Source organism: Bidens hawaiensis, unplaced genomic scaffold (genome assembly GCF_021521415.1).
Source record: "Bidens hawaiensis isolate Kalapana, Puna unplaced genomic scaffold, B.hawaiensis_p1.1 tig00009933_1, whole genome shotgun sequence".
In the NCBI taxonomy this organism is placed as follows: domain Eukaryota; kingdom Viridiplantae; phylum Streptophyta; class Magnoliopsida; order Asterales; family Asteraceae; genus Bidens; species Bidens hawaiensis.
Window position 1 is genome coordinate 7,800 of NW_027491751.1, and position 15,337 is coordinate 23,136.

Sequence of the window (15,337 nt, forward strand, 5' to 3'; positions counted from 1 at the left end):
TCATTTGTTTCATTAACGTCCAGGATGTGGTGTCGTTACGGGACAGTCTAAGATCTGTTCATATTGATAAAGTCAAAGTGAAGGTGAATGTGGCTTATTTCAACATAGGCGAGGGTTACAAAACTAATCCGTTATCGGTACATGAAAAGGCTTATCAACATACTGTGATGCATCAAAGAAACACTCAACACAAGCTCAATCCTAAGACTCATATCCCACCGAAAAATCCGATACCAGGGACAACAAATAGACATGTATGGCGAAAGGTTGATTCAACTTATAAGGAGATGGTTCTAAAGAACACTAAAGAAGGTGGGTTGGATGATGGTTTAATTATAGATTTACGACCAATGGTCTGCCCGGCTTTTCAGATATGGAAGAAGGTTTCATTGTGGGGCGAAGTTAAAGACTTTCTAGCCAATAAAAAGTCCATATTTGGAAAAGTTGGTTCAATTCCTTAGACATTTGGGATGGACAATTCGAGCCCTATGAAAGATTAGCTTGGCTATGCATACAAGGTGTTCCGGATGCTTCTTTCTTCAACTTAATTGGGGCGAAATTTGGCAAGCTTGTAGGGGAGGGATAATGATTTGTCTAAAGAAAGAGTCTGTGTTGTCTCCAAGCAAAGGGGCAGAATTGAGTTGGTGTCTAAGATAAGATAAGATGGATGGATCAAACTCAATTCGTGAGGAAAAAGAAGATTGGTTTAATCAATTCGTTTGGGACAAAAAATCATTGGCCGAGGAAGAAAAAATGAAGGAGTTGATAATGTCACGTTGGATAATGTGCAATCATCAAATGAAAGCTATGCAGATGCATATCCGACCCCTCCTAATATTTTATTTGAAAAGGGTTCCACATTCAGGAGATATTGGGCATGAAAGTGATCCATTTGGGCTTAATGAGTTGATCGAAAGAATTATTGGGAGTACCCGACCTCAACCAGAATCCATCCGATCGATCAATCAGTAGCCCTTCTGTGGTCTCCAAAAGAGAGTTAATTCAAGTATATCTATGCGCTTGAGTAATAGACTTTTGGAATTGAAGTCGGTTGGGTTTCATGGCAGTAGATCGAAATTGAATTTTGATGCGGAGGTTGGTGATGAGGTACAATCGAAACAGGGCAACTTTCAACCTCGTGAAGTTGGTTAAGGAAGCGATTTTGGAAGAAAAGGAGACAGAGATTGATCAATGAATTTCATGACTTATAATGTTAGAGGTGTTAGAGATTCCAACAAGTGGCTGTAGATAAGGGAAATTAAATCAGCGCATAGCATCAACTTCATGGCCATTCAAGAAACACAAATGGTTGATTTGAACAAAATAAAGGTCAGTAATATTTGGGATAACTCTCCTTTCGATTATATAATTCAAAATGCTTGTGGTCGTTCTGGGGGTCTATTGTGTTTATGGGATCCAAATATTTTTACGTTACAAGATTCCAAACATTCTCGATATTATATTTGGGTTAAAGGGGTAATCAAGGGCGTTGAGAGGGATGTCTTTGTGGTGAATGTTTATGCACCTCAAGATTCTAATCTCAAGAAAGCCTTATGGGATGAGCTGAGTACACTAATGGAAGAGAATGATGGGCTTTGGATTACACTAGGTGATTTCAATTGTGTCCGAAATCCAAACAAAAGGAAGAACTCAGTATTCTGTTTGTCTAGTGCAAGTGATTTCAATAACTTTATTAATAGAGCAGATTTATATGAATACAATATAGGGGGATATAAGTTTACGTATCTATCCGATGTTGGCAACAAATGTAGCAAGATTGATAGAATCTTGGTGGGTCAGGAGTTTATAAATTATTGGCCGTTGGCCACTTTAACTGCCTTACCAAAAAAGTATTCGGATCATAGACCGTTGGTTCTGTCTTGTGTTGATCTTAATTTTGGCCCAAAGCCTTTTCGGTTCTTCAATTCATGGCTGTTAAACAAAGACCTAGAAAAAGTGGTGACAGTCGCTAATAACATACCGGTCACGGATGAAAGGCCTGACGTTCGTCTGGCAAACAAACTTCGTAGATGCAAAATCGCTATTAAGGCATGGAGGAAGGAGATGGTGTACAAAGAGCACGGTATGAGGAAAGAACTTTATAACAGATTAAACACGCTGGACATATGTACCGAAATTAGCACATTGACAGAACAGGAAGATGAGGAAAGAATTGTGTGCAAGAAGAGGATTGAAGAATTAGAAAAAAGTAAGCTGTTAGACCTAAAGCAAAATGCCGGAATCAAATGGGTGATTGAAGGTGATGAGAACTCGGCTTACTTTCACGACATCATTAATTGTCATAAAAAAACAATAGAATTCATGGTCTGTGGTTTGATCAAATTTGGGTGTCAAAGCCGGTCATTATGAAAGATGAGATAAAGGGGTACTTTAGTGATCCTTTTCCAGAAAGACCTATTTTCTTTAACAATTCGATGTCCAAGTTGTCCGCGTCTAATGCCGAGAAGTTGGTTATTCCATTTTCAAATGAAGAGATAAACTGCGCGTTATGGGAGTGTGGAGGTGAAAAAGCCCCTGGTCCAGATGGTTTCACTTTCAAGTTTTTAAAAACCTTTTGGGCCTTATTTGAAAAGGATATTTATGATTTGATGGTTCATTTTCACAAGCATGGTTATATCAGTTATGGGTGTAATTCTAGCTTCATTTCTCTTTTACCAAAAGTTGAAGATCCACAAAAAATTGCTGAATATCGTCCTATTAATCTCATAGGTTGTATACCTAAGATTATCTCCAAAGTGTTAGCAAATCGGATTAAAAAGGTGATGGGCTCAATCATTGGTGAGGAACAGTCCGCCTATGCTTCCGGTAGAAACATTACAGAGGGAGCTTTAATTCTGAATGAAATTTCTTCGTGGTGTAAAAAAACCAAAAAAAAATGATGATATTTAAGGTAGACATTGAAAAAGCTTTCGATTCGGTCAATTGGCGTTTTATCGATTCCATCTTAGCTCATATGAGATTTCCCGACAAGTGGAGACGTTGGGTTAAAGGAACTTTTGAGTCGGCTAGATCTTCCATATTGATTAATGGCTCCCCCACAGCTGAGTTTGACATTAAAAGAGGAGTTGGACAAGATGACGCTCTTTCTCCTTTCCTTTTTATCATTGTGATGGAAGTGTTGAATGTTGCTATGAAAGCGGCATGCTCGGAGGGGCTGTTTAGAGGTGTTCAAACACCTAGGAACGGCCCATGTATCTCACATCTTTTTTATGCGGACGACGCGGTCTTCCTTGGCGAATGGTCCACAATGAATCTCTTGAATTTAAACTGTTTATTAAGATGTTTTTATATCGTGTTAGGGCTGAAAGTAAATTTAAAAAAAAAGTGTGATGTATGGTGTGAAAGTGGATAGGGCAGAAGTTATTCAGGATGCAGAATTGTTAAGATGTAAACCCGGTAAGCTTCCTTTTATTCATTTAGGCCTTCCAATTGGTGCTAATATTAATAGAAGTCGAAACTGGCAGATTATAGATAAATTTGACAAGAAATTATCAAAGTGGAAGACAAAAGTTCTATCCTTTAGAGGTTGGTTAACGCTTGTTAAATCGGTTTTGGGGAGTTTAGGCACTTATTACTTCTCCATTTTCAAGGCACCAGAAAAAGTTTTAAAACAACTCGAAAACAAAAGAAGACGTTTTTTATGGGGAGGATCGGAAGAAAAAGAAAAGATAAGTTGGGTGGTTTGGAGCAAAACTATAAGAGATAAAGAAAGGGGGGGGGGGGCTTAGGGGTTGTAAAATGGTTGTCTCGGTTCAAATCAGGTAATAGCTCTTTATGGATAAAAGTGATCTCGTCTATTCATAGAGGGTCTCACAAATGGGAGGCGATACCGGTTAAGAGATCACTTGGTGGTTCATGGAAACAAATTTGTCAAGCGGATAAAGATGGTTATGAAGGAAATAGTAGGATGATGGAAAGGTTACAAGTTCAGGTGGGCAGAGGTGACAAAACCCTTTTTTGGCTTGATAAATGGGTTAGCGAACATCCGCTAATAGAGTTATTTCCAGGTTTGTTCGCATTAGAAAAACAGAAGGATGTTTTACTTGCAGAAAGTTATGAGTGTGTCGCGAATGTAATGAATTGGAAATGGCGATGGAAAAGGAAGCCCGTTTCGCCCGAGCTACAATTTGATCTACAAAACTGTGTTCGTCTTATTTCATCGGTGATGGTTTCTTCAAATCCAGACTGCTGGTTATGGAAGGAATTGAATGGAAAGTGTTCGACTTACTCGGTTAAATCGCTTCGGTGGGAGCTGGACAATTCAGGTCAACAGGTACAAAAATCTAACTTTTGGCTCAAATGGTTACCTATTAAAATAAACTGTTTCATCTGGCGATTGTTGCTGGATCGCATTGCAACCAAATGTGCTTTAAACACTAGGGGTATTAATGTGGGAGAATTGGGTTGTGCGGTTTGTGATACGGAACCAGAGACTGCGCAACATTTATTTATGCATTGTAAAGGCATAAAAAGCATTTGGGCTATTATTTTCGACTGGGTGAAGCTACCTTAGAGGGCTGATTTTGAGTCGATAGAAGAGATTATGGATTATCCGAGCAAAATCATTAGATGCAAAGAGAAGTGTTGGGCGGTTCAGTCTATTTTGGCGACGACATGCTGGATGATTTGGTTGTCGAGGAATGGTGTAGTCTTCCATAACGCACCCTTGTCAATGTCCAAGATGGTGTTTGAAATCAAATCAGCGTCTTTCTTTTGGGTCAAACAACGGACCAAAAGGATTAGTCTCGACTGGAAGAAATGGTGCCAGTTTAATTTCGTTAATTCCCTTTATAATCTTTGTTGTTTAGCTCTTCCGTTTTTCCTTTTTTCGAAATACCTGCCTCTTGTAAGTGGTTACTCTTTGATTTTTCTTTAATATATTTGGTTTTTAAAAAAAAAAATGTAAGAAGATAAAAAGATAAAATGATATTATCCACCACATAAAATCCAAGTCGATGTCCACCCCAAATATTGATTGCCTCACCAACTTCCAAGAAAAAAGTTGAAATGGGCGACTCATTTACTACAACCATATCAAATCTTGATTCTCTGAATACCACCAAAATGGCGGTTTTCTGATTCGACTTTTTAACCAAATTACCTTCCCTTCCACCATAAATAATAAATTCGAGTGGTGTTTGGGTTCTTGACCCACCAATTTCAATTTCAATTTCAATTTCAATTGGCGTTTTCATTTCAAGCAGGTATATTATGAATTTGTGAGATTGAAGCGTACCCATGTTAATGCCCACCAAGTGTTCCACGAAATTCCAGCGGCTTAAAATAAAATAATTGAATTTAAGACTTCACGCTGAACAAAGTACGTTGCTTTTTCATTAATATTCAATTTCCATGATTTTGGTGATGTAGATGGTATTGAATAGATGAATTTGAGCACCTACAATTTGACCTTATAGCGTATGGGTTAAACAGTTTAAAACAGGTCATAAACGGGTTGACCTTTATAAGCAGCGCCGGGAATCCCAGAGAATCGTCAAAATTTTTGGGCTTGGGCTTTAAGTAAATGAGGTTGTTATTGGGTAATGATTTGGGCTGCACAATTTTATTTTATTTTTTCAAATAGGCTTAAATAAATTGGTAATTTGGGTTAAACATTAAGAATACATACGCTTTTCTATAAAATACATATTTTTTTTAAGATGTGATCAGGCCGGAGACGATCGCCTTGCCCGCACCTCTCAAAGCTGGCAGTGTTTATACAGGTCAAACAAGTCAACCCGAATTTAGTTATGTTTAATGAACATGCTAGACATTAAGACGTAACAACCCAAAACCTGACAAATTGCCCTTTAAATCAAATAAATTAAACAAATGCTCTGGTTCACCGTGTGTTTTTTGTAATCCTAATATTCATTCGGGTGCTACTGGTTATTCTATTTGTTCATTTAACAATCTTGTTGAACTTTGTATGATATTCAACTTAAGTTTGGTAATCGTTGCAGCTAGCGGGTTGTAAGTTAGTTGTAACCAATATGTCTTCAGGTTAAAACGGGCCATTAACGGGTTGACTGGTTGAACCTTATGAGTTAAAACACTACTGATTCGGGTTATTATTCTGGTGTAGGTAAATGGCAACACCTGTTGAACCTTCGAGTGGTATTAGATCAGAAGGGAAGCATTATTATTCAATATGGCAATCGTTATTCGAGCTAGATACAAAATATGTTCCTATTAAACCGATCGGACGAGGTGCGTATGGAATTGTGTGTTCGTCTGTTAACCGTGAAACTAATGAAAAAGTCGCGATTAAAAAGATACATAATACGTTTGATAACCATACGGATGCGCTCAGAACGTTACGCGAGTTGAAACTTCTACGCCATCTTCGACATGAAAATGTTATCGCGCTAAAAGACGTGATGGTGCCAATGCAGAGGTCGAGTTTCAAAGATGTGTATCTGGTTTATGATCTTATGGATACCGATCTGCATCAGATTATAAAGTCGAATCAATCGCTTTCAAACGACCATTGTCAGTATTTTCTATTTCAGGTACACGGTTGGACTGTCTGATTCTGACTAGGGGTGTAAAACGCTGATCCAAGCTAAGTGAAACTCGCTATTCGGCTCATTTAAGTTAAGGGAGCTCGAGCTCGAGCTTGGATTGTTTCGTGCATTATGTCTAAAGCTCAATCTTGGCTCGAGAATAGTTTTACAAGCTTGAGTTTGCCTCGGGCTTGGCTTCTGTATTAAATGGTCTCATCTTGGGCTCCAGCTCGAGCTCAAGCCCCTTTATGCTCAGCTCAACTTGAGCTATTAACAAGCTTATGCCGAGCTCTAGATAAGCTCATTTAATTTAAGAGTGTTACAAGCTAAACTGGCATAGTCACATAAATCGCGGTTCGCTCCGGTATGGGAACGAGGAACGGGAACGCAATTCGCTAGTGGAGGCGTATTCGGTTCGTAGGGGGTAGGCTCATTTCGGTACGAACCGGTACGCTCCCATAGAGTCTAGTTTCGATGTTCCCAATTTAAAACAGAATTTAATAAATTTAACTTACCATAACATAGTATAAACATGACGAAATTTCAAAATTAAAATTCTAATGAAGAGTTTGGATTTTATAAATTGCTTGGCTGCCTAATTGATTATAAAACGGAAACCTAGTAGTTGATTGCCTGTCTAATTGATAATATTTCTAACATAAATTGCCTTAATTGATTGGCTGCCTTTAGATTTTGGAAACCCCTAACTTGCAGCCCAAAATTATTAAATTGATCGGCAATATAGACGGATCTGCAATTGGAGTTGACGAACCAGTCCAACTGAAATCATTTTCTCCATTGATTTAGAACGAAGAACCAATCAATTGAAATCGTTTTCACCGTTGATTTGGAACGACAAACCTGTCAGAAAAAGTCGCAATTTCATGGCGTTTGGAACGCTGGCGATTTTGTTTGGAAACAAAACGTTCCAATACGGAATACGCCGCTTGTTGGGCAAATCATGTGACTATGAGCTAAAGCCGAGCTCGGGTCCACCTCGTTTAATTTAACAGAATTTCGAGCTCTATATATAAAGATCGAGCTTGGTTCACTAATAATTTTTCATAATCAAGCCAGAGTTGGCTCGTTTTAAAAAAAATTATTGTTATATATTTAATTATGTAATTTTATCTACTTTTTATAATTATAGTTTTGTACGTATAGGACAATGTCATATCTTATTTTGTATGTGTAAAGCCACATATGCTATTTAATTTTTTTTAATTCTTTTTTAATTAAGGGTATTTTGGTTATTTAACACTTATTTGTAAGAAAAAAACTGCTAGTGTTAATGAAGTCATAGTGTCATGGTAAAAAAAATGTGGACTAAAACCCGAGAATTTGGCGAAACACATGGACGAAATCGTAATCTACTTTATTATTTACAGTGCAATTTATTTTTATTATATACAGTAGGCGGGTTTAATCTCGTGAGTTTAGTCAAGCTCAGGCTCAGACTCGTTTATTAAATGAGCTCCAATACATGGTCGAGCTCGTTTTGAGCCGTTTGCAAGCCATTCTCGAGTAGTTCACAAGTGGCTCGTTTACACCCCTAATTCCGACTCTCATTGTTTCTCTAATTTGATATTTTAAACTTATCAATTGCGGGTTTGAAAATAATCAAGATTTCTTTTGACAGTTATTGCGAGGCCTAAAATATCTTCACGCGGCTAACATCCTACACCGCGACCTAAAGCCCGGAAACCTTCTCATAAACACAAATTGCGACCTAAAAATTTGCGATTTCGGTTTAGCTCGTACAAATAACGGGAAAGACCAATTCATGACCGAATACGTTGTCACCCGTTGGTACCGGGCACCCGAGCTTCTCCTCTGCTGCGAAAACTACGGAACCTCAATAGACGTATGGTCCGTCGGGTGCATATTTGCCGAACTGTTAGGCAGAAAACCACTTTTTCCGGGCACCGAATGTTTAAACCAACTAAAACTAATAATCAACATTCTTGGAAGCCAAACGGAGGACGCCATCGAGTTTATCGATAACCAAAAGGCGCGAAGGTATATAAAGTCGTTGCCTTTTTCATCCGGGACTTCATTTTCTGACCTCTATCCACAAGCACAACCATCCGCGATCGACTTGCTAGAAAAGATGTTGGTTTTTGACCCTGCAAAGAGGATTAGTGTTAATGAGGCACTTCATCATCCGTATATGTCTGCATTGTATAGTTCGGATATGGACCCGCCGGTTGAAGTTCCAGTTGATTTAGAGATTGATGAAGAATTAGGAGAAGATGTTATTAGGGAGATGATCTGGGAAGAAATGGTTCATTATCATCCTGAAGCTAGTGTTGTTGGTAATCCGCAGGCCAGTTAGTGGTTGCATAGTGTGTTTTGTTGTGTTTTGTAGTCTAATAAACATGGTGTGTATAGTATAAAGACATAGAGTTGAACCTTGTTTGTGTAGAAGTATATTATATAATCAATAGTAATAGTGTTTTGTTGCATATTTATTTTTGTTTGTTTGTGTATTTTAGTTTTCTTCAAAGGCCAAAATTTATTTTAAAAAAACATAAGGGAACCTCTAGTGAGAAGCAACAAGCCCAAATAGTACAAGAAAACAAAAAACATACTAATTACAACCCAACAACGAACATGAAATTTAAAAATAACAAAATTAGATTAGCACACTGATCACCTTAGCACCTCAATCCCCAAACAAGCTCGCCTTTTTTGCTTATATGTTTTACCCGTAACAAAGAGTATGCTTTGACATTAAAAACCTCATTTTCTCCTGAAAACACATCACTTAACATGTATGCAGTCGAACCCCTCATTTTCTCTTGAAATTAGATCGCAGAACCACGCTTCATGTCCCGAGACCCTGAAACCGAGGAGTTCCTCAAATCCCATTGTCATTTGGGCCTCCCCTGCTACATCTTTCACATGTGTCTCATCAGTAATATTAATCCCAAATTCATGGTTTTCCTCCACTTCCTTGGTTAAATTAATCTCTTTCTCTGTGTAATGTTTAGGACAACCCCTCTTGATCGTTGATTGTACCTCATTCGCGTCTTCTACCTCCGGCCCCATCAAAATTTAGCAATAATTTCACACTGAGTTCCGGCTGACTTAAAGCCATAACCTATCTTTTAAATTTTTTTGTATTTTAGTTATTTACGTTCTTTGCTTTTCTATATTCGAATCAAATTATATAATGATTTTAGGGGTGTAAAAGGAACGATTCGAGCCCGAGCTCACCAAAGTTTCATTTCGAGCATTTAATACTATACAATATTATATATTAGCATGACTTTTTAAAACGTCGATTTTCTTGTATTTAGGCTACCGCACTCCTCAAATTTAGAGAGCCTCGATGGCCACTCTGGTCAGACTATGTTGTCTTAACTAGGCTCACGCTGGTTTCATAGTTTGGCTTGGGCATTCCCCAGAAAACCATATCGTCGGTTGCCACTTGACAGTCGTTGTGCCGCCACAAGAGCAGAATTCACGAGCGTAACACACGATGGGACGAAGACCCTAGTGGGCTAAGAATTCGAGCGCAACCTTGCGTAAAGCCTATCTCAAATCCTTTATCGTCATAATCCATAAAGTGTAAGAGCGTGTTTGGGATTGAGTTTGAAAAAGTTTATTGGCTTTTTCAAAAAGTCATTTTGAAAAACCAGGATTTGGGGCTTTTAGAAGACTATTTTTTAACCCTTTGAAACAGCTAAAATAAGAAAGATTTTTGTGATTTCCAAACACATTTTAATTTATTGGCTCTTTGAAAACACTAATAAGCCAATAAGCATTTTTCAAACTAAATCCCAAACATGTTCTAAGAAGGATTCTGGATTATTGGTTTCATTTAAAACAAATAGACGGTATTGTATTGGTAATTACATAACCTAAAACCACAGATAATTTTATGTGTCACTGTTTATGAAAAAATTAAAAAACAAAAAAAAACCCTACACAATTAATAAATATTTTATTCCTTTCAAAACACAGATTTGGTTGATGCTTGAGTTATTTTGTTTTCATGCATAATTAGGTATTACGTGCATAATTATTTTTTTCATGCGTAATTATTTTTACTTTATGCATTTTTTTATCCCATGTTTAATTATGTAAGTTTTGTTCGTAATTTAGATTTCATATTTACAATTATGCTACATCATAGACTTTGTATGATAAGAACACGCTATACGATCCGAAGCCTTTGTACCGCAATCTCATCCTTAATTTTATACATTTATGTAAATCTAGGACTATATATAAAATTAAGTAAAATAATTGTTTTGGTTAATTATGATGAATAGTAAAATTATAAAGCAACGTTTTCATACGCAGCTCGGACATCAATCCGGACTCCTTACCGGGTCAAAGGTTGTACTGATCCGGGAGAACGGACCGGTGTTTGACTTTAATGATGTCATAAATAATATATATATATATATATATATATATATATATGTATATTAATAAATAAATAAAAAATTGAAATCTATGCAAATTTGAGCAATGAATTTTCCATATTTAGATCCATACATATCAAATTACACAAGCCGAAGTCTGGCCCATTTTAAAAGCTGGGAAAGTATGGGTCATACCAGGCTATTAACTTGTGGTGAGGTCCAATTCCAAATCAGTAACACTAAAAAGAGAAATAGAGTTAGAGGCTGTTTGGTTGGAGGATTTCAAAGGATTTCATGGGATTTAGAATTAGAATTCCATTGCATAACCTATTTGGTTGGGTAAAAGATGGAATTGGAATTGGATTTACTTTCCAACAAATTACTTCATTTAAAGGAATTATGATTCATTCCCTATTCCTAAGGAAAGTTAAAATACCTCAGGAATCTCACAACTTTACATAAATAACCCTAATCTCATTGCCATATGTTCTCTCTATTCAACCTCACGAACCCTAGCTGCCATGTACGCTCTGTTCAATCTCGCAAGAACCTAACATGTCATGTTCCATATCCTTCTCTGTTAGAAATCTCCTCCATCGTTCTCGTTAGCAGCACCGGCGGATCTCCATCATCGTTCTCCTTTTGTTTGGTGAGTATTTCCCCTTTTTCTTGCTTATTAAATCATCGATTCTTGGTAATTTGTTTGAATTAGTGTTGGTTATTTGATGATTTGAGACTACCAAGTATACTTTCTGTAGTATTTAATATGAGTTTTTATTGTTTGTTCAATTGCACATCATGTGTTTGACATATTGCCTTAAAGAATATCGGTTCGATATCCGATATGGTGTAGGCTAGTGTTATGTATTTACTAGTTTAGGGTAATTATGTCTTTTTACATGTTTTTAAATTCCAATTCCATTAACAAATGTACCAACCAAACACATGAAGGATTTCTAAGGAAATCATTTCAAATTCCAATTCAAATTCCATTTCCAATTCCTCGCAAAACATTCTGTGAACCAAACAGCCCCTTAGGTGAGGGAGGCGTATGAGAAAGAGAGTAAACGGTTGTTTAGTCTTCTTCCCATATACTTTTCTCTATTGTTATTTGAGTATTCAATTGTTAATTAATTCTTTGAACCAATGATAACCTTAACCCGATTGCTTGGTAACTCGTCTCATGTGCCCAATCGAGTTCAATCGGCGTTGTGTAGATACCAGCGACTATGCAGCAAAGCAGGTAGATAGCGAATGGAGTTTTTAGGCTAAGACAGATCTTGATTTTCCGATTTTAAAAATGTTAAAACATGCATAAACTAGAAATACCGGTCAAATCGCCGGGTCACCGGGTCCAGGTCGACCAAAAATTGTGAAAACCGGCTGGCTTGTTAAAAAATGGGCTAAACCCCCGAACTAGACCGGTGTGCTTACCTGTTCCCGGTCTGACCGACCGGTCTAGTCAGGTTTCCAAAACATTGGTATCTTACTCCTCTAATAAAATAAAATGTGTGAAGAATCTCGTGGTTAATCCTAGCACTTTTTTTCTCGGCCGAAGCTTTCTATACCCATTTACAAGCGAAGCGGGTCATGATTAATTATTTTCTTGTGGATCCTTTATCATTTTATAGCCCGTTCAAAACCTAATTTTCATCCTTTCCTAATTGTGGTTTGTCTTATCTCTCTAAAAATCCATCGAATCTTGATTTAAATCTTCAAGAACCACGGTAAGTTAATTCGAACATGCATTTTTAATCCAGTATACCAGGGCATCGAATATAATTGTGGGAAGCTCATTACTGAACAAGTGGTTTTTGATTCATTTATTGAAGAGGTTACCCTCATAATGGGCCAATATAGAAACAACAAAGGCAGGCCCAATAACATTGGGTGGCCCAAAGGGTTTATAATTGGGCCTCTGGGACAAGAAAAAGGATAGGCCCAACAATAGCCTAGTCAAAGGTAGCCCACAAGCAAGCATATGATGAACAAGATTTGAAGAGGCCCAGCAAAGGCCCAAGGAAGGAAGCCCAAGTGAGTAATGAAGATAAGAATGAAGAAAGCAGGTCAACAAGAAGGAGGAAAAGGAGGGAAAGGTATCTCCTAGGTACTTTTCTTCTAAGCCAGGGGAGAGGCTCAAGACAGGTGTGTCCCCCAGCACAAGCTGAGGCCTGGAGGATAAAAGAATGAAGGACGAAGAAGCCGTAGATAATAACTAGTATAGAGAATTATGGAAATCCTTCATGTAATAGCCAAGACCCTAACTCCTTTTATATATGGAGGAACGTTGTCTTAAAGAGGCAGGTTGCTTTGAATGAAAACCCCCAAATTATTAATGAAAGAATTTAGATCTTCATTCTCTTTAAGGGTTTCATCTTGAATCCTCCTAATCACCACCCACACTTCACTTGCATTAACTTCATAGTTGATACTACTCTTTGTAACACCTATAGTCCGATCATTCAATAGAGCAAACTTCGAACTCGTATCGATATTATTATCGATCCAACTAGGGTTCCAACACTTATTAACGCACAATTGTCATACCCCGGTCCAGGGCCAAGGCGTGACTACCCGGTTGGTACCTGTTTTGTAAATATATCAGAGTAGCAGGTTTTATTTTAGCGGAAGTCTTTTATATTAAAATATTAATTTACATTGCAAAATTCGTGGGAATTAAATACCCAAGTTTTCAGATACAAAACAATGTTATGTTATTATTACAAGGATTTATATATTCAAAATAGAGCCATCTCGGGCGATCTTCTATCTTCATGACTCTAAATCCTTGTCTATCATTCATCATCACTTAATTGACTGCATGGGTTGGAAAAACATGCCAGCCATATGCTGGTGAAACGTTGACTCAATAAAACAGTTTATAACAGTCGTTAAATACAATTATAGTTTTCTGTTTCACAAACTCAGCAGGAACGCCTGCCATTCCTGGGATTTGTATCACTGCCCTACACACACAATTCAAAGGTTCCCCGAGTACATAGCCCCTGTTCGGAGACAAACTTCCCCTAGGTTATGTAACCCTGTGGGAGAACTGGTTATGACTGACTTGGTTTTGTATGCCAATTATCAGTTACGTATGGATCCAGACACATGCGTATTCGGTATGAGTTGCTTTTTATTATCTATTTTGTATTGTAACGATTTTAGAGACATATAATCTCATGCAAACATTTATCAGACTCTTTGCAATAAATAACCTGTCTATTACAAGAGTAAAATTTGTTCAGACAGTAAAAGGTTTAACGTGTTCACCTGTTGTTGTCAGTTCGGTGATTTTCAGAACCTTCCTTTCAGTATGTTATTAACCTATATTTGTAATAGGTATGTATCAGCACCTTGATGGTGTTTCTTGACTAACCAGCAGACCTTGGGTCTGTTCGGCAGACTTTAAGTCTGATTCAGTAAAGCAGACTCGAGGTATGACCTAACCTTAGTAGAGTTATAGTCGTTTATGAAAATATACCTTGTATTTACATATGACGTTTGGGACGGCACGCTTTGGCCTAATAGAGTCTATCACGTTGGCAAACTTCTTCAGGTAATTAAACAGGTCCCGCGGTTGATTGGGATTGACACGAATTACTTACCTTAGGCAAGAAGAGTCTACTAATGATATCCCCCTTCCAGTTACTACATGTCCGTCAAAATATAGTTTTGATAACATTACTTCTTGTGGAAGTAACATTATTATATTCAATAATACGTTACTTGTCAGTTATATTTATCGACTATACCCATAACTAGGTTATAAGTAACTACATAATAAAATACTAAAGCATAATCCTAACTTAAGCAGCTAGTCGAGTATAAGAACTAAGAAAATCGGCAGCTCGTCGATTAGTACTTCGCTTATCAAGGCGGCGGGTTATTAGCAGCGTCTCGGAACTTCGTTTCTTCACGAAAACAAGACCTCGGAAGACCCTTGGCATGATTCCCTAAGTTAACTATGTGAGAATGGGAGTGAAATGGGATTGATTGAGCTTGAACCCGTAGCTGCCCTTTTATAGTCGATTTTTGCGTCCTATCGCCTACCGATGGTCTTTTCTGATGGCCGTCGCGTAGCGCGACGCCGCAATTAATGCTTTGCTAGATTTGAAATATGTTAAAGAAACATATGATAAACTTTAATCGTGTGAAAAGAAGCTGTGGGAGAAAGTCCTACAAGATGAAAAGACCATCTTAATGCTTAAACACACGGTTGAAGACAAACAAATTGCCATTAACAGACACATTAATGAGAAAGCAGCTCTCAACTTGATGTGCAAACACTCATGATTGAGACTGAGAGAGTCAATTTGAAATTAATCAGTTATGCTGCTTCATCATATGTCCTCGATCATATCATGCCTAAAAAGTCTTCAAAATCTGAAGATTATGTGACCGAGAACATTAACTCGTCTGTGGAATATCATG

General features: G+C 37.5%; 3 protein-coding genes across 3 annotated transcripts; all 3 read left to right on the forward strand.

The window, feature by feature from the left end:
• The first annotated feature begins 1,284 nt into the window (after positions 1-1,284).
• On the forward strand, positions 1,285-2,370 carry LOC143533846 (uncharacterized). The gene has a single exon (XM_077028492.1). The coding sequence runs from the start codon at positions 1,285-1,287 to the stop codon at positions 2,368-2,370; it is 1,086 nt and encodes a 361-aa protein (XP_076884607.1).
• Positions 2,371-2,896: 526 nt separating this feature from the next.
• On the forward strand, positions 2,897-4,534 carry LOC143533847 (uncharacterized). Its single transcript, XM_077028493.1, has 2 exons — positions 2,897-3,212; positions 3,783-4,534. Exons 1-2 carry the CDS (start codon positions 2,897-2,899, stop codon positions 4,532-4,534), a joined length of 1,068 nt encoding a protein of 355 aa, XP_076884608.1.
• A 700-nt stretch (positions 4,535-5,234) lies between these two features.
• Positions 5,235-8,862, forward strand: LOC143533855 (mitogen-activated protein kinase homolog 1-like). The gene is made up of 3 exons (XM_077028499.1): positions 5,235-5,341; positions 6,107-6,533; positions 8,167-8,862. The coding sequence occupies exons 2-3, from the start codon at positions 6,111-6,113 to the stop codon at positions 8,860-8,862; spliced, it is 1,119 nt and encodes a 372-aa protein (XP_076884614.1). The 5' UTR covers positions 5,235-5,341; positions 6,107-6,110.
• The last annotated feature ends 6,475 nt before the right edge of the window (positions 8,863-15,337 follow it).

What these genes read in the sequence shown, in the direction of transcription:
- LOC143533846 (XM_077028492.1), top strand. Translation starts at nt 1,285, where the DNA reads ATGGCCATTCAAGAAACACAAATGGTTGATTTGAACAAAATAAAGGTC.
- LOC143533847 (XM_077028493.1), top strand. Translation starts at nt 2,897, where the DNA reads ATGATGATATTTAAGGTAGACATTGAAAAAGCTTTCGATTCGGTCAAT. An exon ending in AACACCTAGGAACGGCCCAT is followed by an intron (nt 3,213 to 3,782) that starts GTATCTCACATC and finishes GGTTCAAATCAG; the next exon opens with GTAATAGCTCTTTATGGATA.
- LOC143533855 (XM_077028499.1), top strand. Translation starts at nt 6,111, where the DNA reads ATGGCAACACCTGTTGAACCTTCGAGTGGTATTAGATCAGAAGGGAAG. An exon ending in GTCAGTATTTTCTATTTCAG is followed by an intron (nt 6,534 to 8,166) that starts GTACACGGTTGG and finishes TTCTTTTGACAG; the next exon opens with TTATTGCGAGGCCTAAAATA.